The sequence below is a fragment of the Ichthyophthirius multifiliis genome (genome assembly GCF_000220395.1).
Source record: "Ichthyophthirius multifiliis unplaced genomic scaffold scaff_1120509250943, whole genome shotgun sequence".
NCBI classification, from domain to species: Eukaryota; Ciliophora; class Oligohymenophorea; order Hymenostomatida; genus Ichthyophthirius; species Ichthyophthirius multifiliis.
The window spans coordinates 61,807-84,121 of record NW_004086353.1 but is presented as its reverse complement, the minus strand read 5'-3'; the positions used below and the strand labels follow the sequence as shown (position 1 = coordinate 84,121).

Sequence of the window (22,315 nt, the reverse complement as noted above, 5' to 3'; positions counted from 1 at the left end):
GTTTTGGTTCTTTTGTATATTAATTTATTAATTAAAAATTAAATATATTTTTTTTTTTTCATTATTTTAACCTGCTTTCCTAAACTATTTTTACTTTTATTAACTTTATTGTTTTTTGTGTTTATTTTTAGATATCTATTTGTTTTTGAGAGGTTTTTGCATTTTTTATTATATTTTTTTTTATTTAATATTTAATTTTTTAATTAATACAAATAAAATAAAAATTTTATTTTTGATAAATATTGTTAATAATAATATAAAATATTTCAAAATTTTTCGAAAAATTAAATAATTTTTTATTTTTAATTAACACAGCTTTTAATAATATAACTATAATCATACTTTTTTAAATGAATTCTCTATATATAATTAAAAATACAAGAATTTTTAATCACAAAAATTTTTATTTATTAATCAAGTTTTATTTTATTTTTAATTACATATAAATAAAATAATTTTATTATATTTAATATGATTATATTATAGTATTAGCATTTTATAAATTTTCTTTATTATATTTTCAATATTAATGGCTATTATTTTGCATAAGAATATGAGAAATACAGCCTTAAAATTAGTATTTTTCTTTCACTTTTCCATTTATTTTATTTTCTTATTTAATAAAATCTCCGTTTATATTAAATAGCATAATATGCTAAACATAAGTTTTTATACATCTCTATCTTTATTATCGGAATAAGAAATAATATTGTTTATTATATATAAAATTATGAAGGATAGCTATACATATAAAATATAATATTCTCTTATTTATTTCTTTTCATATTATTCTTAATTCCTTTATATACAAATATTTTTGATTAATATTCAAGCTTAGTTAAATAAAAAAAAAATATGTTTATTTTATGAGACTTTAAGAATCGGATTGGATTTATATTAAATTTAATAACTGTAAGACAATTAAAGTATATATGAATAAAATTCTGAATTATAAAAAATTTTAAATTAAAAAAATGAAGATTTTATAGTAGAAAAACATTTTGATTAGGCTAAATTTATTAATATAAACAATTATTTTAGAATTATAACTAATATAAATAATTTTTAAGCCAATATAAATTATATAAGTAGTTTTTAAAAAACTATAAAGAGAAAAAAAAAATTATGAATAAATAAAAATAGATTATTTATTTTTATTTAAATTAAATAAATATTTTTTGATATATTTCTAAAACGCAAAATTTTTAGAAATAAATACAATTTATTAAACATAATATATTCAATATATTAATTTTTTTATTTTAATAAAAAATATATAATTCAATAATTACTTATTATTTAATCTTTTTCAGTTTCTTGATTCTTATAATTATATTCTTTAAGCTTTTATTAATTCTAATTATTTTATTAGTTATTTATAATTGCCTAATCATTTAAACTATATAGATCTTTACTAAAATAATGACTAAATTTATACTAAACTCATTATTTTAATTAACTGTTGTTTGTGAATTAAATTTAATTTGACATATTATAATTATCATCATCCGAATTTTAATTTTCTGAATATAATTCTTTATTATATTCTTAAACATTTTCTGAATTTTAATTATTTTAGGTTACTAACTAAAAGTCCTTTTAAGTTAATTGACATTTTTGATCTATATTATTTTTATAGAATGAAGATAAATTATTATTTGAAGAAAAAGTAATACTAGATTTACTCAACTTATGTTATTTTAATTACTCATAATCAGAAAAATGATTACTTTATATAATCTTTTTCTTAAAACGTTTTTGCTTCTTGCGAATTCTCATGATATAATTTTTATTAATATAACTAAAGAAATTCTTAATCACACATTTTTTCATAATTTTCTTAATTGTTTTAATTTTCATAATTTTCACAATTTTCTTAATTTTCTTATTTTACTTAATTTTCTTAATTTTCTTAATTTTCTTATTTTACTTAATTTTCGACTAGATTATTTTAAAGTTAAGAGTATTTAGTTTCCTCATAATTTATGAAATTTTAAGGTCTTATTAAGGAGTATAATCTTTCTTAATTTCTTAAATTTTTGAAATCTGCATAAATAGAAAAAGTTAATTTTGTTATTTTATTTTTATTATCATATTCTTATTTTAATTAATAAGGACCTTTTTTTTATTCAGTTAATAATAAATTTAAAAAAACAAAAGAAACCTAAGGTTTTTATAATTTCTTCAATAACCTTGTCTTAAATTTTATTAAATAATTCTGTAAAATATATAACATCTATTTACTCAATTGTTTTTTCATAAATCTCATATTCGAATTCAAATTTTAGATTTGGGTGATACTTTCCTTCACTATGTGTAATAGGGTTCTCATATAAATCTTTGTTATCTAATAAAATTTTTAAGAAGACTTTTCCTTTTTAAATTTTCTCAAAAACACTCGAAAGAATACAAATAAGAATTTATTTAATTCTCCTTTCATCAGAAAAAGTTCTATCAGTTCTTCTCAAATTATTTTTATGGCTAAAATCAATACTTTTAATCTTTGATTAAGCAGAAAACATACAAACAATATCTTAAATCATTTATTTAAGAGAAAATTAAGCCATATTTATTTATAAACCTTTCTTTTCATTAATTTAGAAATAATCAAATAAAGTATATATATTATTTATTATCAAATAAACATTATATTTTATATTTTCTATAGCTTAATCAAAATGATCATCGAAATTATAATTTTCAAATAAACTCACCTCTGTCAATATAGGTACTAATTTCACACGAAAATCATTCAAAGCATTAACAAGTAACTTATCAGATGCTTTTTTGCATTTTTAATAGTATTTTATTTCATCTTAATATGTTATATCTTCTAATGATAATACTAATACTGTATCATTCATTTAAAAATCCATTATTTTAATTCTAAATATTTTTGTATATTTTTATTTATCAACTCCTCCATAATAAAATCCGACAAAAGTTTCACTTTCATTCGAATCTTAAGATTTCTATCTTTTTCTTTTAGAATTACTATTTTAAGATTCTTTTTTTTTATAATAAAATATATTATATTATTTTTATTTTTTTATTACTAATATTACTAATGTCTATAGCTTTGAAATTTAAATTAACTGTGTATCTTTTTATTGCTTTTTTTTTAGTTTTCGTATCTTGTAAATGTAAACATCTTCTAATCAAATAATCTTTAAGGCTTAATTTTTTCCCTTCTTCCAAAATTATATTAAATTATTAAATATTACAAGTCTTTGTATCTAAAAAAATCTTACTGTAAAATTCTTTCATACTTTCATCATCAAATACGTGATATTTTATTATTGTATTTTCTATTTATTTTATTAAATAATATATAAAAATATTTTAGTTTTTAAAAAGTAATTAATTAATATACCACTTGCTTATTTTAACTCAATTCTAGTTAACATAGAATTCCATCTTATAATAATTAAATTCGAATTAAACATATTATTAATAATATTTAACCATTCTGAATTGTTATTATTATCTAAAAATTTAATCCTTTATATAGTTTCTCTAAAATATCTATTAATTATAATAAAAAAAGGTTATAAATAAAATAAGACATCTATATATAGAATTTAATTTAGTAGTTAATAAAATACGAGAGCCTATACTAATCTATTAACTAATATAATTGATGCATCCAATATAAACTTAGAAGAATCAACAGAAAATGCTTGAATAATAAAGATTATTTCATGGACAAGTAAAATTTAAAACATATCTTTTTCGCTATATTTTTATTAGCATTTATCATTTAATAAACTTTGTTCATTGTATTTATATATATACATATAATTTAAACCAATTTATCCAATATTTAATAAAGAATTCCATAATATATGGTATATTAAGAAATAATCTTAAAAATAATATGATAACATCATTGTTAAAGGAATCAATATCACAAATAAAGAAAAAAATATCCATATTGTGTTTGATTATTCACCACTTTGTCTAATAAAATTCAAAAATATAAATATTCCTAAAATTAAGAAAGTTATTTAGTTATTTATAAATTAAACTTAAAGCTATTATTATTATATTTATTAATATTTATTTTCTAAAGTTTTTAAAACAAATGTTAATGTTAAACGATTTATATACCTTATAGTCATATAAATATTATAATTTATATTATTAAGCAAAACATAATAATTATTATATAAAAATTTATATTATTAAATATTTATAATATAAAATATGTATCTATATATAATGAAAATCATTTGATATATTATTATTAATATTATTTTATATTTTAATTTTAAAAAACATTGTTTTTATTTTCATAACATAAATGAGTCGAATTTATTAATTTTATTTAAAATAAAAATATAAAAAATCAATTTAATATTTAATTTCATAAATAATATATTTTTAATATTAGTTAAAAAAGATCAATTTTAATAAACAATTATTGTTATTTTTACAAAAGTATTTTTTTTATTTTATAATTATAATATATGAGTATTAAATAATTTCAAATAAATTAAATTTTAAATAAATAATATAAAATAACTAATATAAGAATTTTTTTATTGAAAAGATTTAAATTATTATTTTATTCTAAATTAATAAAATTTTAAAAATATTAATAAAAATATATATTAAATCATAATAAAAATTATTTTAAAATATATCCTAAATTATTTTAATATAAATTGTTAATAAATATTTTAATATAAATTGTTAATAAATAATTAACAGAATATTTTTTAGTTCAACTTTAAATTAAAAATAATATAATTATTTAACATACATACAAAAAATAAATATAAATAATTAATTTTATATTTCATATATTTTAATAATACTTAAATTTAAATTAATAATATAAATTTCTAAAATAAATATTTTTATTTATAAATATTAAAAAAGTTATTTTTATATATGAACATATTGCAAATAATCTTATTTTTATTAAAATTACTTAATAATAACTATATTTCAATTTAATTGAGATATTTTTATTTATAAATTTTGAAATATTATTTATTAATCGTAATAAAATTCAAATTTAAATTCGTTATTCCTAATTAATTAAAATTTTTGAATTTTGAATTAATTTTATAATTTCGAAATTAAAACAAATTTCAATTTATAACTTTATAATTAAAAATAATAAATAAAAAAAATAATTATAAAAAACATTAAAAATAACAAAAAAATTAAGCAAATTAATAAAACATAAATACCTAAATGTAAAACGTTGAAGATAATTAATAATCAATAAATAATTTGAAAGAAAAAGCAGAAGCTGCAAGAGCTTATATTGAAAGTAAATATAAAATAAATTATATCATTAAATTAAAACTATTATATTTTTAAAGAAAAATATTCTAAACTTAAAGTATAAGAGAAAGAAAGAAAAGAACATTGGGATGTAATTAAAGATAAAATAAAAGAGTTAAATTTAAATGAGTAGTAAGAATAGCAAATAACTGAAGATATAAAATAATAAGAAGCTTAAAATATGAGAAAAATGTAAAAAATTAAAAAAATTCTTTTAAAATATAATAATTTTTTTATTAAATAAAAAAGGAGATAAAAAATGACTGCTTAAGATTTCGAACCTCTTACTATAATAGGTAAATTAATTTAAAACTAATATATATAATTATATAATATTATTTATTAAAAAAAAAAATTAATAAAACAATAAAAAAATTTTAAAAAAGGAAAAGGTGCTTTTGGTGAAGTTAGGATTTGTAAATCTAAAATAACTGGAGAAGTAGTAGCCATTAAAAAGATGAAAAAAAACGAGATGGTATACAAAAATTAAGTTGGGCATGTAAGAGCTGAAAGAGACGTTCTTGTATCTGCAAACATAGAAAGTATAGTTGAATTGAGGTACAGTTTTTAGGTAATTATATAAATAAAATATTAATAATAAAAATAAATATATAACAAAAGGACGATAAATATCTATATTTAGTAATGGAATTTTTATAAGGAGGTGATTTAATGACTTTATTAATGGAAAAAGATGTTTTGAAAGAAGTAGAAGCGAAATTTTACATAGCAGAAATAGTAAAATAAAAAATAAAATATTAAAAAAATAAAATAAAATAATAATAGGTTTTAGCCGTCGAAGCAGTACATTAAATGAATTATATTCATAGAGATTTAAAGCCTGATAATATATTATTAACAAAAGAAGGACATATAAAATTAAGTGATTTTGGATTATGTAAAGAAGCTGATATTAATTAATAAAAAGGAATCAAATAACTTGGAGAATAATAAATATCTTTAAAAGAAAGTTAAATATTAACCAATTTACATGAAATTAATAGAATTAAATTTAACAGAAACAGAAAATATTTATATTCTACTGTTGGTACACCTGATTATATTGCCCCTGAAGTTTTTGGCAATTAAGGCTATACAGAAACTGTTGATTGGTGGTCTGTAGGAGTTATTCTTTACGAAATGTTAGTTGGTTATCCACCTTTTTATTCAGATGATCCTACTACTACTTGTAAAAAAATTATTTAGTGGAAAAAATATTTGGTTATACCTGAAGAGTCTAATCTTTCGATTTAAGCAAAAGATCTTATAAGAAGATTATTATGTGATCCTACAGAAAGATTAGGCCTAAATGGAGTTACTGAAATAAAAATTCATCCTTTTTTTTAAGGTGTTGATTGGAAAAATATTAGAAATTAAAAATCTCCTTTTATTCCAAATGTATTTAAATTTTTAAACATTTTATATTTTTATTAATTTTTTTTTTTTATTTATTCAAAAGATTAAAAGTGATATTGATGATTCAAGATTTGAAAATATTAGGAAGAAGAGCCTTGGGATTATGAAAATTTATAAAAAATAAAGAGAGTGAAAAATAGAAAAGTATATAATATATATTTTTTGTTAAATATAATTAATTATTATTTTATAGCAAGACGTAAACTTTATTGGTTATACATATAAAAAAGGAGAAGAAAGAACTTTACTTGTTTAAGCTTTGTAAAAATTGGATTGCGTAAAGTAAAAAATAGAAACCTAGTAATAAAAGAATGAACTAGAAAAAAGTACTATAAGTGAAGATAATTGCAATACATAAAAAATATAAAGCTAGGAAAAAATAAGGGATAATAGTAATGCAACTAAAAAAACAAATAATCCAATAAAACAGTATGTTTTTCCATTCTAAAAATAAATAATGAAATCTGAGTAAGAAAAAGCAAAACAATTTTAAGAAAAAATAGAAAAACAAGAAACACAAAAAACATAAGAAAAATATTAATTATAAATGTAATAATAAATAAAAAATATATAATAATAATAATAATAATAATAATAATAATAATAATAATAATTATAATAATAATTATAATAATAATTAATTTAGAATTCTGAACCATTTTATTTTTAGTATATTTAAAATTAAAATTATAATAACTAAAATAACTTAGCTACTAAAAAAAAAGTTTAAATAGAAACAACAAAAAATTAATAAATGTTTTTAAACTAACCTCTTTAAAATATTTAAAATTTATAGATTAATAAATAAAAATTTAACGAATTGATATTTAACTAATAAAATGAATAGAATTAGTTTTTTACAGATAATTAAATAGAATAAAACTTTAACTATGAAAATGAATAAATATAAAATAAATACATTAATAATAAGCAAAATGCATAAGAACAAATGAAAGATTACATAAAGAATATTAGTTAAAATAACGTAAAAATATATATTAAATAAATATTTAATATAATTTATATATTTTATATTAATATATAGAATAGTACATTTAAAAGTAAGTTTTAAAATGAATAAAATTATGGTAAAACAAATATTAAAACACCAACAAAAACTAATAACATAGTTTAAAATAGTTCAAGAGATAATTACAAAAATACGAATTATATTTCGAGTAAAAATATTAATTCAAATAATAACTATATGACTTGCTATTAGTAAAATTTAATGAATGAAAATAATTAAAAAAACGATTTTAAACAAAATATTAATAGAAATAATTATTAATAAAATAATAATATAAATCTAAGTAATAATAATAAACAAAAAGCAATCTTTTTCAAAAAAGATGACTTAAGCTCATCTAAATCTCCAAATAATCATATTTAAAGTTAGAAAGAAAAAGAAAATATAAAACCTTAGTTTTAAAGATAAATTCTAGGTAATGATAATCTGATGTCTTTTTAATAATAACTATATTTGAAAGGAATATAATAAAAAAAATAATACTGAAAAATATAAATATTAATAAAGAATTAAAAAAATAAAAAATAATTGTAAAATCATTATATTAAATATATAAATATTATATATAAATAAATATTAGTGTTTAAATGTTATTTATTAATTATAATTAAAAATCTTAATCAATATTTATCCAAAAAATAAATAATTAAAATAAAAATATTTTTATAATTTTTGCATAAATATATTGAAAATGAGTAAAAATTAAATTTTAGTTAAAACTATAATATTATTTATAAAAATTATAAAATTTAAATTTTTTTTTTTTTAATATACTAACAATAAATAGTCATTATTTTTAAAAAAAAAATTATAAATTTAAAATGGGATAAAACGAAACCAAACCTTTAAATCAAAGGCATATAACGATAAAATAAATTTAATGTAACAATAATAAAATAACATCAGCAATAATGTTAAGAGCATAATAAAGCTTAGAAGCAAGTTTAAAATACAAAGGTTAACCATTATAATAATAGCAACAAAATCAATAATAATAAAAGTATCAATAACAATAATAATAAATAACAAAAATAAAGAGTTTATATAATATAAATTAAAGCCTTGACTTTAATTAGATTTAAATCGAAAAAACTTTAAATGGCGAAGATAGTTTAATAAATAATGAAAACAGTATTTTAAGTAAATATGGAAAAAACATTACATAAAATTAATAATAGGAATTAATATTAAAACAATAATAAAATTAAAATAATTAAATATCAAATTTTCATAGATAAATAACAGAAACTCTCCAAAAGGAAAACTCAAATATTTCCATAAGAGAATCTTATAGGAATGGAAGTGTTTGTATGACTGAATAATCAATTTAAAAACGCTTAAGTATGAGATACGAAGCAAGAGATTAAATGGAAAACTCATTAATAAAAGATAAAAAAATAAATAAGGGGAATAAAAAGAGTAGTAATTAAATAAAAATTAATTGCGAATTTACTTCTTGTTTTATGAAATTACCTTTTTTGGCTTAAAATAAAATTTTCTTTTTCCTTTTTGATGAATAAATAAATATAAAACTTATAAACTCTTTATTTTATTATAAATTTTCAGAAGTCTTAGAATTTGAAATGGTTAATCTTGATAATAAATTTATTAAAAATACTATGTCCTTTTTATCATTCAAAGATAGTTATGTGTCTTATAAAACTTAAAAATTCAATAATATAAAAGGTATTAGAATGGATAGAATCATTAATGCAGAATTATTACCTAATATAAAAAGTAATATAATTTATTTATTTTATTATATATTTTATTTTTTATTTTTAGATTAGAGTATTTAATTATAATTTACCTATAAGTTTTCAAGTAATTTTAATACTAGAAAAAAAGATTAAATATATTCTTGTAAATATTAATTCGATGCAATTGAAACCAATAAAAATAGAATTATTTGGGCTTTTAAGGAAGAATGTAAGGTATTTAATATTATTTCAGAAAAATTTTATATTTTAAAATAAATAAAAAAAAAGCACAATTATGATTAATAAAAACAAACTTTTGTTTAAGCAATTACTCCTATAAAAGTAGGAGATAATATATAAATAGCTATAAATTACTATAATTTAGGTGGGATGATTGATCTTGATTCTATAACATGGAAAGAACCTATATTTTAACATATTCCAAAAATACCTATTGATATAGATTCTAGTTTAATCCATTTATATGATGAAAATAGAATCTGTGAAATTGAATAAATATATTCAGGATGGATTTTATATAATTATTTTCATAATAATCAAAAATGTAGATTAGACTTTTTCGAACCTTAACTAACTTTAAAAGAAACTAGATGTGCAGGAGTAGATGTTATTACTTCTAAATTAATATTTTAAGCAAAAAATCCAGGTTTTTTTTGTTTTATGAAAAAATAAAAATAAAAAATAAAAAATAGGTGTTGTTTCTAAAAGTTATGAAAATTTTGGAATTAATATTAAAGTTTTGGATAATAAATAAGAAGCTATATGCTAAGCGAGAAAATTGGGTTTATTTTAAGATTTATAAAACGAAATATAATTAAGAATTGGTGATTATTTTATTTTTTATATCTCAAAAGGAGAATGATTAAAATAATATAAAAATTTTAATAAATGTTTATTGTGTTTAAAATAAAAAATAAATAAATAAAAAAAAACTTTTAATTTAATAAAAAATATAATTTTCAAAATATATTAATTTATATATAAAAATGAATTTTTAAGTCTAAGCCCAAGTTTCTCCTTAAAAAGTGTCATTAAAATAAGCAGAAAAAAAAAAAGTACCCGAAAGTACATTAAGTCAAAAATTAGAAGAAATAAATTAATAATCTTAACCAATTAATACCTATTTACACAATATTCATATAAAATAAATCGAAATAATCGATGAAGAATATAATAATATAAATCCATATAATATAATAAAAAAACCTTTATAATCTGAAAAAAATGAAATTAGGAAAGAAATCGAAATATAATAATAAGAATATACCTAAATATAATTGCCTTATGTATTTTTAGAATAAAATAACGATTTTGGATAATTGAAAGATTAGTTAAATTAAGAAATTGAATAATTAAATTAATTAAAAAATTTATAAAATGAAAAAAAAGAGTAAAAAAATCATGAGTTTTCCCTTATTAAAGAAAAGATTGAAAATATAAGTAAATTTTTTAAATAAAGTTAAGCTTATAAACAAAAATATTATTGCAATTTTAACTAATCAGTAAAGAATTTAGATAAAAATTAATAAGAACTAATAAGCAAAGCATCGGATTCTCAATAAATGATAGAATCTGGTATCTCTTAGTTCTTTTTAGCTTAAGAGAATATATAAAATAGTTAAATATAATTAAAAAATATATAATAAATCTAATAATATTTTAATTTTAACCTTTTACCTTTATAAGAAGAAAGCAAAAGAATATTTGTTTAATTCTTTTAAAATTTAAATATTCCTTTTCATGAAAATGAGGAAAATAATATAAATACAGTAAAGGAAAATGTGAATAAATTAATGTAAATAAACACAAAAATAGAAAACTACAAAGAATATATAAAAAATCGAATAAACTTGGAAGAAAAGATATATGAGAACGAATTAAAAATGCATATTTTATTTTGTGAAAAAGTACATACATTTAATTAAGAAAATGTTTGTTTTTTCTAAAATTACGATTATTTGAGTTATATATCTTAAAATATAATCGAAATATAGAAATTGAAAATAATTTTTTAAGATAAAGTTTGCGAAAATTCAATTTTTTAATAAAAAAATCAAATTAACACGAATTTTAATTTAAAGGAAATTCTTTTTGATTCTGAAAAAGTAATTAGCGAATTATAAATTAACAAAGGAGAATTTTTACAAAAAATGAGCAATTCATATATTAGAGAAGGCAAAATGTAAATGCCTCTTAAAATATTGAAAGTTAAAGATGATTTAGAAGGATTAATTGCAGGCTTTTTGGCATTTAAAATTTTTATTTTAGATTGTATTTAATAAAAAAAAAAAAAATATTAATAAACATAATAAACGTAATAATCTAGTAATAATACCTTAATAAATTTTATGAATTCCTATAATTAAATTAATTTAGAAATGGCCGAGATAGAAAATCATAATAAAATGAATTAAGAAATTTAAGAATATGAGAATATTTATTTGAAATCAAAAAGTTTATTGGATGATTTGGGTATCTTTATATATGGAAAAAAAAACAAAAAAAAAGGTTTATCTAATAATAACAATAGTAATAGTAAATTATTTTTTGAGGAAAAAAGTAAACCTGAATATGAATAAGGAATCGAACTCTATGATAATATGTTTTTTATTATGTAAAAATCCTTTGAAAAAATATATATAATTAAAAATGAAAACTTCTGTTCTATTGAAAATATTAGAAATTTTTTAGAGAATATTAAAATAAATAAAAGTGAAGATAAAGAAAAACTTAAAAATTTTATTAAGCAAGTAAAATATATCTACAGTATTTTCGAATTAATTGAAAATAAATAAAATTATTTTTAAAAAACTTACTCAATTTATCGTTTATTAGAACAAATAGAAAAAAATTTCATATATTTATTTAATTGCTATGAAAAAAATAAATTAGAATTAACAGATGTGTAAAATACATTAAATTAATTAAAAGAAAAAACTTAAGTTATTTTATAAGAAGAAGTATGGAAAGTTACTGAAAAAACTTAATATAATCAAATAATAACATATTTTATAGAAAAATAAAATTAAATATTAAAAGAAAAAATAGCCATTAATTTTAATAGCGAAAATCTGAAATAAATTAGTGAGTTTGCGGAATTCAGGAAAGTATATTTTGGAAAAATATAAGCTTCTTTAGAAAATTTGATAAAATAAAATTCAATATTAAATAATTTGGATTTTTATACTAATAACTTAGATAAATATTTAAATGATATAAATAGCTTTTTGAAAAAAACAAAATAAGAATAATAAGTTGTGGCTTTAATGGAATCTTATAAATAAGAAGCGAAAAATAATAAAGGATTATTTTAGGCAATTGTTGATTTAAATAACTTTATATTAAATGATTAATTATATGAATAAGATGTTCTTATTGAAATAAAAAATATTTTGGGATTTTTCATGAACAAGTTTAATGATGGATTAATAAAGAAGAATTAATAAAATATTAATCTCGAAATTTTTAATAAATATAATGCTATTTTTACAGATTATATTAAATATTTTGAATTTTTAATGGAAAATTTATTAGAAATTGATGAGATATTCATGAACTTCGAAACAAATAAATTCGAAATAAACTTAAGTGATTAGAAATTTAAAAATAGCATTCTAAAATTAGTAGAAATAAATAATTCATTTGAATAACAAGTAAAAGAAAAGTAAGAAAAACTCAATAAAAATGCATAAAACATGTATAAATTCTCAAAATAAATGGGAAAGAAATCCGCTCAAAAAATAACCGAAAAAATAAGTGTATTAGATTTTGAATTTGTAAAAAAATTACATGAAATAATTGTTTCTGGGAAATTTAAAGACGTTTTTACAAATTATGAAGATGTATATTATAATTGCAAATAATTTACATAAAATTATCTTTTAAATTATTCTGAAAACTTCTCAGTAAAATCGGATTTGTATGAAAAATATCTACCTTCTTTGGTTCAAAGTCTTATTAATTCTGATGAAAACTTTAATAATTATAAATATTTAATTAATTTATAAAACAAATAATAGACCTATTTTTAAAATATTAAATACATTAAAGAAAATTATAATAAATATTAAAATGGATAGTATTTGAAATTCTTTAATGGGTTGATATAAATTCTAGGATACTATTTTGATAATAAGAAAGATAAGTTTAAATAACTAAAAGAGATTATAATTAGAATGTTTTAAGAACATAATTAGACCTTTTAAATTAACTTCTATATGGATATTTCTAATATGTATAAATAAATTATTATTGATGACTATAATTTATCTAAAAACTGATTATTATATATACTATTATTTTTTATTTAATTAATATTTTCTAATTTTTTTAATAATTAAATATATATTTTTTCTTTTTTAGCAATAAATTTTATAATTTTATTTTGTTATTATTAAATTTTCCAATAATGTAATTTTAATAATTTAATAATTATTTTTATCAAAAAAACTGCGAAGATAACATTTTTTCAGATTTAGATTATACCAATTAATAAGAAAATATTTCGAATTATGTTCTCCTTAGCCTTTTAATAATTTTATTTTTTTATACTCTTTTTAATTTATATAAATAAATAAAATGGATAAAAAATAATTAGCTTCCTTATTCACATATAATAATTTAGTTTTCATTTATTTTGATTGCTTATTATATAGGTTATTAATTGTTTAATTATATTTAAATTATTATTTATAATACTTTATTATTAGTTTTAGTTAGTCTACATATTTACAATGCCATTATTTATGCCTAATTTATTGATTAACATGCTAATTATTATGATTATTATGATGTTTAAATAAAATAATACTTGAGTAATTATATTGTATTAGAGTAAATTTAAACCTACATATATTATTATATTTTAATTTATTCTACTAAAACATGGTAATAAATTTATTTTAGTATTAATTTTTCTTTTCTTTTTTAAGAAAAAATAAAAAATCAAAAATTAAAAAAAGGATTAATATAATAAAAGCAGCCAATCAATATGAATACAAATTCTAAATTATTTAAATTCTATAATATATAGTATTTTTTATTGGAATTATAATTTCATTATGTTTAGAATTATTTATTTTTAGATAATACATAAAGTTTTAAACCAAATATTATTTTTTATATAAATTTTAACTATTTTAAAAAAATAAATAAAGACATTTATTAATTTCTATAGTTGGGTTATTTATTATTACCATTTTTATTTACATATGCAACATTTTTGCCTAAAAAATAGAAGGAATATATATTTAAATGAGTCAAGCTTTTAAAATAGAAGTATATATTTTAGCTTAAAAACATATATTATTTTATATATATATAAATTTAGTTAAAAGTTATTGTTTATGTATTAATTCCTTGTGGATTTTCAAAGATTATATTTAATTTCGTTATGTTTGATAAATAAATAATTTTAAATATGAAATAATTTGATCCAAAGTCATGCAGAGATAGTGATTAAAGCAAATGGGAAATATAAATATATTTTTAAATATTTATATAAATATTCTTTGATTTTATATTTGATATTTTTTTATTAATTTTTTTTTATATAAATAGGTATATATATTGTTTTCTTTTCGAACTCTTTTTTAATATAGTTCCAGTGATTTTTATTTAAATTTTATTTTAACCAAAAATAGATGATTCAGTTCGTAATTTAATTAATTTTTTATTTAAATAATCATATTTATTAATTATATATATTTAATACATATATTTATATTTAAATAATAAAAGAGATTGAATCATATATGGAATTCTGAAATATTTAAAATATAAATTAAACATTACAAAATTTTATAATAAAAAATAATAATAAATTTTTAAAAAAATAATAATAATAAATATTTAATAATAGGAAAAACAATATTGATTTATTTTTTGAATATTATAATATTATAATCATTTATATATAAATATACATTTTCTATAGTTATATTTAATTTCTGAATCAAAAATCTTATTAAATTTAAATTAATTAAACTGCATAAACTTATATTTCTAATTTAAGATTAACTTTTTTTTCAGAACAGAACTTTTAGTAAAGAGTACTCTTATCATTATTAGTAATAGAGTAGCTTTATTACCCATCAATTTTATATAAAGAAGCTTCTAATTATTTATTAATTTGATACTAGTAAGAATCATTTGAAAAATATTTGATTTTCTTATTTTTCAAATGATTAAACAACAACAAATACAACTATTATATTTAAGTATTTTCATCAACTAATAAAACAAAAGGATGTCCGACATTTTATTGAGAATTTTTTGAAAAATTTTAGCTTTTATTATTAAGTTTAAACTAACAAAATATCAAAATATCACTTAGAATATTTATTTTTCTTTCAAAAAAAAATAAATAAACATTTTTCATGTTTAATTCTAGATTTTTTATTTAAGATGTCATATTCGGTATTATACTATTTAATTCATGTTTATCAGTTGATAAAGAAAACAGTATTTAAAGCCTTCCTTATAAATTTTCTTGTTCTTCTTTGTTAATATATCTTTTTATTTTTTTAGCTTGTATATTTAAAAATATTTAAATTTTCATATTATTAATATTTTATTTATAAATATATTTTAAGTGTTTATTTTTTTTATTTACAATAATTATGAATTTTAATATAACTATTAATAGATATTTTCTATTGAAGAATCTTTTTTTATAGATATATTAATTAGTTAAGGATCATTTATTAAATAGCCGTTTAAAGATTAGTTCATAAAAATGAAATTAATTTGGATATTTTCTAATCTATCTTTAGCAGATTAAAAAGGGGCATAATTAAATTCTATTGTTATATTTTCGTTTAAAAATTTTTAATTTTCTAATAATTATATAATTGTTAGATCTTCACTAAATGATAATTGCTTTAATTCCTTATTTTAATAATACATAAAAAATAATTATGTTTTATTTACATTATCTTCAAAAACTTGAAAATATATATTTTAAATCGGAATATTTTCACTACTTTAATAATAATTCTTTAAAAAATTTAAAAACATTTATTTTTATTATATAGTAAATATAATTAAGCTTTTTTTACTTTATGAATTAAATTTTGTAATTAAGGATATGTTATATTTTAGCTAAGTTCTAATTAAAAAGTTTACTATATTTCATCTTAAGACTTTTAATAAAAATTAAACAATCAAATTTATTTAAAATTAATATAATTTTACATTTCTAAAATTCAATAATATGTACTCATTCCAATATTTATATTAATTCTGAACTAACTATGATTATGATATTAATTTAGAAATATTATATATATATATAGAATAAAAATACTTAGTTTTTTTATTAATGACATAAATCTTGAATTATTAAAACGCCAAACTAACTATTTTTGAAAATTGCTCTTAATTAATCTTAAACCTGATTTTATTATATTTAATAAATAGTATGATTGCTTTCATAAAAATAGTCCAAATTCTAAAATTAACTATCTTTTAAAATCTTAGTAATAAAGTTTTCAAATGAACATAATTAGCTTTCATAATAATAATTATATAAACTTATTCCTTTATTATTATTAAAAACTTTAACAAAAACAAGAAATATCTCGTTTTTTTAAAAAAGCTATTTTACCCTTAAGCATTCACTTTCTAAATCTTCGAATTCTATTTCGTTTTTATTTTATTAATTATTTATTTAGTTTTTATTTATTAATTAGAATTTTTTAAAATTATTAGAAATATGCAATATTAGAAAACTAATTTAAGAATTTTATTTAAAAACTCCTTAATAATATTAATCAAATGTCTAAATTGCAGAATTATTATATAATAAAGATTACACACTACAAATTCTTTCCTAATCCTAATCTTACTAGTAAATTATTTTCCATATTGTAAAATAATTTAAATTTAAATTTATGTCCTCTTAAATCTATTCTACAAACTTTTCTACTGTTTTAATTTTTTCAACTTATAAAATTCTTGAAAAACCCACTTAATTCTAGCTTTTTAAATATAATTTATGGTATAGTAAAGCATTTCCTTTTTTTTTATTTTATTAATAAATTAAAATATATATGTAAATATTAAAAAAACCATTTGCTTATTATTGTAAAGTTTCAAAGTCAAGAATTCCGACATAAAAATATTTTTTTTATCTTTTTAGTTCTTCTTCTTTTTATATTTATTCTTATCTTAAATTTAAAATCCATTTGGGAATATCTTAAATTGTTATTTCTTCTAAAATTTTTTATTTCATATTTTATTTTATATAAACCAGCATATAAGCAGTTTCTTTTTTTTAAATTTTTTCTTCTAAAAAAGTTAAACTTTCCTAAAAATAAATAATAAATAAAAATAAAATAAAATAAATTACAGGTTTCCAAACTAAATGAGTAGCATTACCTCCCCTACCTCCTTATAATGCTTAAGATTCACTTATTTTTTCAACTACAGAATCATTAAATTTAAACCATTATTTTTATTTTTTTATATAAGCATAGTAATGACCAGAACCACTATATTATCCACTATGTATTAAAACTGCGAAAAGTTCATATTAAAATTCCTTTAAATAATATTTATTTTTTTAGAAATGTTTATTTATATTATTTAACGTTATTTACATTATTGTCACTTTTTTTAGAATTATATAAGTTCATAAAAGGTTTCATATCTAAAATTAAAGGATATTCATAAGGATCAAGTATTTTTTTTAAGTAACCCTTTTATATTTTTATATATTTTAAAAAAATAAGAAAAAAAAAAAAAAAAATACATAATTTTTATCGTATTCAAACCTCTTTAAGGTTATTTAAAGAACCGGTGGTAATATTTTAAATTTAGCTCCCCTTTTAGCGTCTTATTTCCCGTATTATTAATCGCCTGTATCATACTAGTTTTTTTTAAAAAAATAATATATTTACTTAATGTTTAAAAATAACATACTATATTATCTCCTATTAACATTTCTTCTTAAGTGTATTAAATAAGAGAATCCTTTAGACTTCTCATATCTAATAAAAAATAACATATTAAATAATAATTTATTTAGAAATTACCTTTTACTTAAAGTTATATATCAAAAAAAGGTTCTATTCTTTCAGTTTTAAAATTGACATTAATGCATTTAATATAATAAATAGTTTATCCTTAAAACAATTTTTAAACAGATCCTTTTAATTCAGGATATTTATCCATATTTTATTCTAGGGTTTCTATCAAATGACCTTTGAGTAAATTACTTATAATAAAATTTAATTATTTTACATCCGAATTCTTAAATATCGTGTTAAACTTATGCATCCTCATATTCCCATCCAAAGCTTTTTAATAAATTTGTAGTTTATTGCTTTTTTTATAAAAATCATTCAAAAGGCATACTTAAAAAAATATTTTTATTTTTTTTACTTAAGTTGTTCCTGTTAATAAATCATAAAACAAAATTTATAAAGCATCAGGAAAATTATCAATTTTTTAATTAGAAGGTATATTTAAAACTTATTTTGCAAAAAACGATAAATGATATAAAGTTTATAAATAGCTATTCATATAGCAAGTATTTCCTTAATTTCTTAATCCTACACACCCCGTAGCTTATTTTGAAATATATCTTTTATTAAAAAAAAAAAACATTATTTTAGTATATATTAAATTAAATACTTAGAATGCTTGATTTATTTAATATATCCATTTATTACTAATTTTTAATCTTTTAACTAAGAGATAATAAATTTTGTTTATATAACCTTAATTTGAGATTTCTATTAGCTATCAAATGTTAACCTGAGAAATATTATGAGTTTATTTAATTATTTTAGATATATAATAATAATAATAAAAAATATTAAAAAATTTAAATACTTTCCATAAATATTAGATAATACTTTTCTATCTAAATATACAAATAAATCGAATTCAATTTATACTTCCTTTTTTTTTATAATAAAATAAAAATTTTAATTTTTTTTTTTTATACATTTAAATTATTTTATTCGGTTTTTTATTAAATAACTAATATCATTTTTTATTCTGAAAAACTGTATTTATAAATATATAAAACTTAAGCCCATTTTAAGTATAAATTTCCTATTATTCAGAATCGAAACTAAAATCTGATAAATTATTGTTTTATTCTTTTCTCTAAATGTTTTCTTTATATAATTAAAGTAAATATAAATGAAAATAAGATCCATTTATAATCCATAATATATTTGTTTTTTCATCATCAACTAAATTTTATTTAAAAAAATCAGAATATTAGACTTAATTATCATCTTAAAGTTCAACATAAACAATATCATTACTATTATTAATTTCATCAATATTTATTTTTTAGCTAGATATTTCTTTTTCTAAATTTTTTTTTAAGCAATTTACATTTTCATCTTCTGATTATGAAGAATCGGTTAATTTTAGCTTCTTTATATTTGATTTTTGAATTTGCAAAGATTATTGCAGTTTAAGCCTTTCCATATATTTTGACTAATTCATTAATATTTGTTTATAAAAATATTTATAAATTTATTAATATTTTTATATTTTATATACGGATTTTGATATTTATAAAAAATTTAAAATTATTTATTTTATTCCCGCGTATAATAAATAAGCTTTCATTAGTAAAAAATACAATTTTTTTTGTATAAATAGATTAGATTTTTTTAAGTTTGTTTGATTGATTTATTATAGTTTTGAAGTAGTAATTTATTAATTATTTTTACTTTTTTTTTTATAAATATCATTATTTTTTTTTTTTGCTTAAAATTCTTAAGAAATTATTAAACAAAATCAATAGAAAATCAAGCAGTTTTTAAAATTTTATTTAATATGAATTTTTGGTATAAAAAAATTTAAAATGAGCAAAACAAAACTATTTAATTAAAAAAAACACAAATTTTTATTTTAGAATAAAGGATAAAAATAATAAAAAATAATAATAATATAAAAAATGGAATATAGTAATAAAAGATATTAATTCAATCATAGTTTTGCAAAAGGTTTTTATTATTTTACATTTGGAGAATATTATAATCCTCTTAAAACTGGAGTTGGTAAAATAAAAGCTGTTAATGAATACACATTAAATCCTTTAGAGGAATTTGCTAAAGATAATAAAGTTAGTAAATTCGATATAATAACCATAGTACTCGATGGATAAATACGTCATAACTCAACTTTAAAAGAAAGAGTTATCATTGAAAAGGGAGATGTACATATTTTAAGATCAGGAAGCGAAGAAATTTGGCATGGAATTTAAAATACTAGTGAAGATTAATAAAGTTAATTTATTTAATTTTGGGTTGAAAATAATGATTTGTTAAAAGGAGAATATTTCTAATAAAAATTTGATATTTAAAAAAAAGAATTAAATAAAATTTAAAACATACTAAATTTTAATAATTTAACTTTAGATATTTGCCACTTAGAAGAAAATTAATAAATTACTTTTGAAAACCAAAATTTAAATAACACTTTTATAATGCATATTGGAACAAAAGTGTTATATGAAAATAAATAAATAAATATTTCTGATAGGGATGGTATAACTGATGTTAAAAATTAATACTCATTTAAAAGTTTGCAAAATGTAAGTACTTTTTTGATTTTAAAAACTTTAAAATGAAATAAATAAAATATATGTTTTATAAATATAAAAATTAAATTTTATTTTTATTTTATGTACAATTTTTAAATTAAAAAAAAAAATCTTTTAATATTTTATAAACCAAACTTTCATATATATATATATAAATAAAATATAAATCTCTAATAATATTTTTAAATCAATAAAAAATATATTTAAATTATTTTATTTAAATGGGTTAAAATAATAGAAAAAAAAAAATAGTAATATGCATCTTAATTACATTAATAAATCTAATAAAATTTTTAAAAAATATATGATAATGCGAATAATAAAATAAATAATTACATTATAAACAATTCCATATTTTAACATGATAATATATACGAAAATAATGTATTAAAATTAAAATAAATTAGAAATATTATCATAAATAAAAAATAACAATTGTAACTTTTATTTTCTAAAATATTAAAAACAAAAAAATTAGTAAAAACATTAACTTTATGGTAATCATATGCACAACAGGAATCTTTATTACTTAAAAACAAAAATCCTGAATATAAATGGGCAAACAAAGTATATGATTTAATATAATTAATGATATAAGATGTTAAAGTTTATTAATATTAGAAAAGCCAATTGATGTTAATTTAAGTTTAAATATGTAAGTTTTATATAAATTAAAGAAAAAATATATATTATATTTATAAGAAAGTATGAAAGAAATAGATTATTTAGTTTATACATAAAAAAAATCTTTTTTATAGGATGAAAACAAAAATTCTTGCTAAAAATCGTAGGAAAGTAAAAGTAAATAAAATGAGTTTGATTAATTGCCTTTATTTATTGATTATGATAATGAATATTAGAAATTTTGTATAAGTAATTTAAATAAAAGTTAATTTAGAAGTTAAATAAATACTATATTATATGATTATTAAAAATAAATGCAGACTTATTAAAAAAATAGAAATATTTATTAAGAAAATGAAGATAAGTTAATTTAATAAATGAATGAAAATATAAATTTTGATAATATTAAAAATATAAGTTTTTATAAAATAATAATATCTTTTTTAATAAAATAATTAAAAAATAGACATAATCCTTTAAGAATAATATTTAAAATTTATAGGATTTATTTTGTTAAAAAGTACGATAAAATTTTAAAAGAATATAAATAGTTGGAATGTTAAAATAAATTAAATGAAAAATAAATTGATGAAATGCTTTTTGATATTTATTAATTTACATTTTTCTATTTAAATTGTTTGATGTTTTTTTATG

General features: G+C 16.2%; 3 protein-coding genes across 3 annotated transcripts, besides 21 other annotated features; 2 read left to right on the top strand and 1 right to left on the bottom strand. All coding sequences in view use genetic code 6, as the record gives it.

Annotated features, from left to right (window-relative positions):
* Positions 1 to 160: 160 nt before the first annotated feature.
* Positions 161 to 209: a microsatellite.
* A 1,617-nt stretch (positions 210 to 1,826) lies between these two features.
* Positions 1,827 to 1,939: a microsatellite.
* A 2,217-nt stretch (positions 1,940 to 4,156) lies between these two features.
* Positions 4,157 to 4,208: a microsatellite.
* Positions 4,209 to 4,648: 440 nt separating this feature from the next.
* Positions 4,649 to 4,705: a microsatellite.
* Positions 4,658 to 4,701: a microsatellite.
* A 133-nt stretch (positions 4,706 to 4,838) lies between the features above and the next one.
* Positions 4,839 to 4,894: a microsatellite.
* Positions 4,895 to 5,120: 226 nt separating this feature from the next.
* Positions 5,121 to 5,154: a microsatellite.
* On the top strand, positions 5,131 to 6,847 carry IMG5_116150 (protein kinase domain protein; the record flags this gene model as incomplete). Its single annotated transcript, XM_004034627.1, has 7 exons — positions 5,131 to 5,284; positions 5,337 to 5,490; positions 5,548 to 5,594; positions 5,685 to 5,869; positions 5,920 to 6,036; positions 6,085 to 6,696; positions 6,758 to 6,847. The coding sequence occupies exons 1-7, from the start codon at positions 5,206 to 5,208 to the stop codon at positions 6,845 to 6,847; spliced, it is 1,284 nt and encodes a 427-aa protein (XP_004034675.1). The 5' UTR covers positions 5,131 to 5,205.
* Positions 5,871 to 5,911: a microsatellite.
* Positions 6,032 to 6,077: a microsatellite.
* Positions 6,848 to 7,264: 417 nt separating the features above from the next.
* Positions 7,265 to 7,352: a microsatellite.
* Positions 7,353 to 7,983: 631 nt separating this feature from the next.
* Positions 7,984 to 8,014: a microsatellite.
* A 697-nt stretch (positions 8,015 to 8,711) lies between these two features.
* Positions 8,712 to 8,766: a microsatellite.
* Positions 8,767 to 9,207: 441 nt separating this feature from the next.
* On the top strand, positions 9,208 to 10,327 carry IMG5_116140 (hypothetical protein; the record flags this gene model as incomplete). Its single annotated transcript, XM_004034626.1, has 2 exons — positions 9,208 to 10,111; positions 10,158 to 10,327. The coding sequence occupies 2 exons, from the start codon at positions 9,208 to 9,210 to the stop codon at positions 10,325 to 10,327; spliced, it is 1,074 nt and encodes a 357-aa protein (XP_004034674.1).
* Positions 10,129 to 10,153: a microsatellite.
* Positions 10,328 to 15,150: 4,823 nt separating the features above from the next.
* Positions 15,151 to 15,193: a microsatellite.
* Positions 15,194 to 15,259: 66 nt separating this feature from the next.
* Positions 15,260 to 15,322: a microsatellite.
* Positions 15,278 to 15,324: a microsatellite.
* A 1,780-nt stretch (positions 15,325 to 17,104) lies between these two features.
* Positions 17,105 to 17,155: a microsatellite.
* Positions 17,156 to 17,405: 250 nt separating this feature from the next.
* IMG5_116130 (hypothetical protein) lies at positions 17,406 to 19,309 on the bottom strand (the record flags this gene model as incomplete). The annotated part of the gene is made up of 10 exons (XM_004034625.1): positions 17,406 to 17,444; positions 17,816 to 18,007; positions 18,066 to 18,164; positions 18,218 to 18,334; positions 18,388 to 18,455; positions 18,501 to 18,668; positions 18,709 to 18,790; positions 18,850 to 19,051; positions 19,188 to 19,224; positions 19,303 to 19,309. The coding sequence occupies 10 exons, from the start codon at positions 19,307 to 19,309 to the stop codon at positions 17,406 to 17,408; spliced, it is 1,011 nt and encodes a 336-aa protein (XP_004034673.1).
* Positions 19,310 to 20,144: 835 nt separating this feature from the next.
* Positions 20,145 to 20,196: a microsatellite.
* Positions 20,197 to 20,355: 159 nt separating this feature from the next.
* Positions 20,356 to 20,389: a microsatellite.
* A 1,658-nt stretch (positions 20,390 to 22,047) lies between these two features.
* Positions 22,048 to 22,117: a microsatellite.
* Positions 22,118 to 22,222: 105 nt separating this feature from the next.
* Positions 22,223 to 22,255: a microsatellite.
* Positions 22,256 to 22,315: the final 60 nt, after the last annotated feature.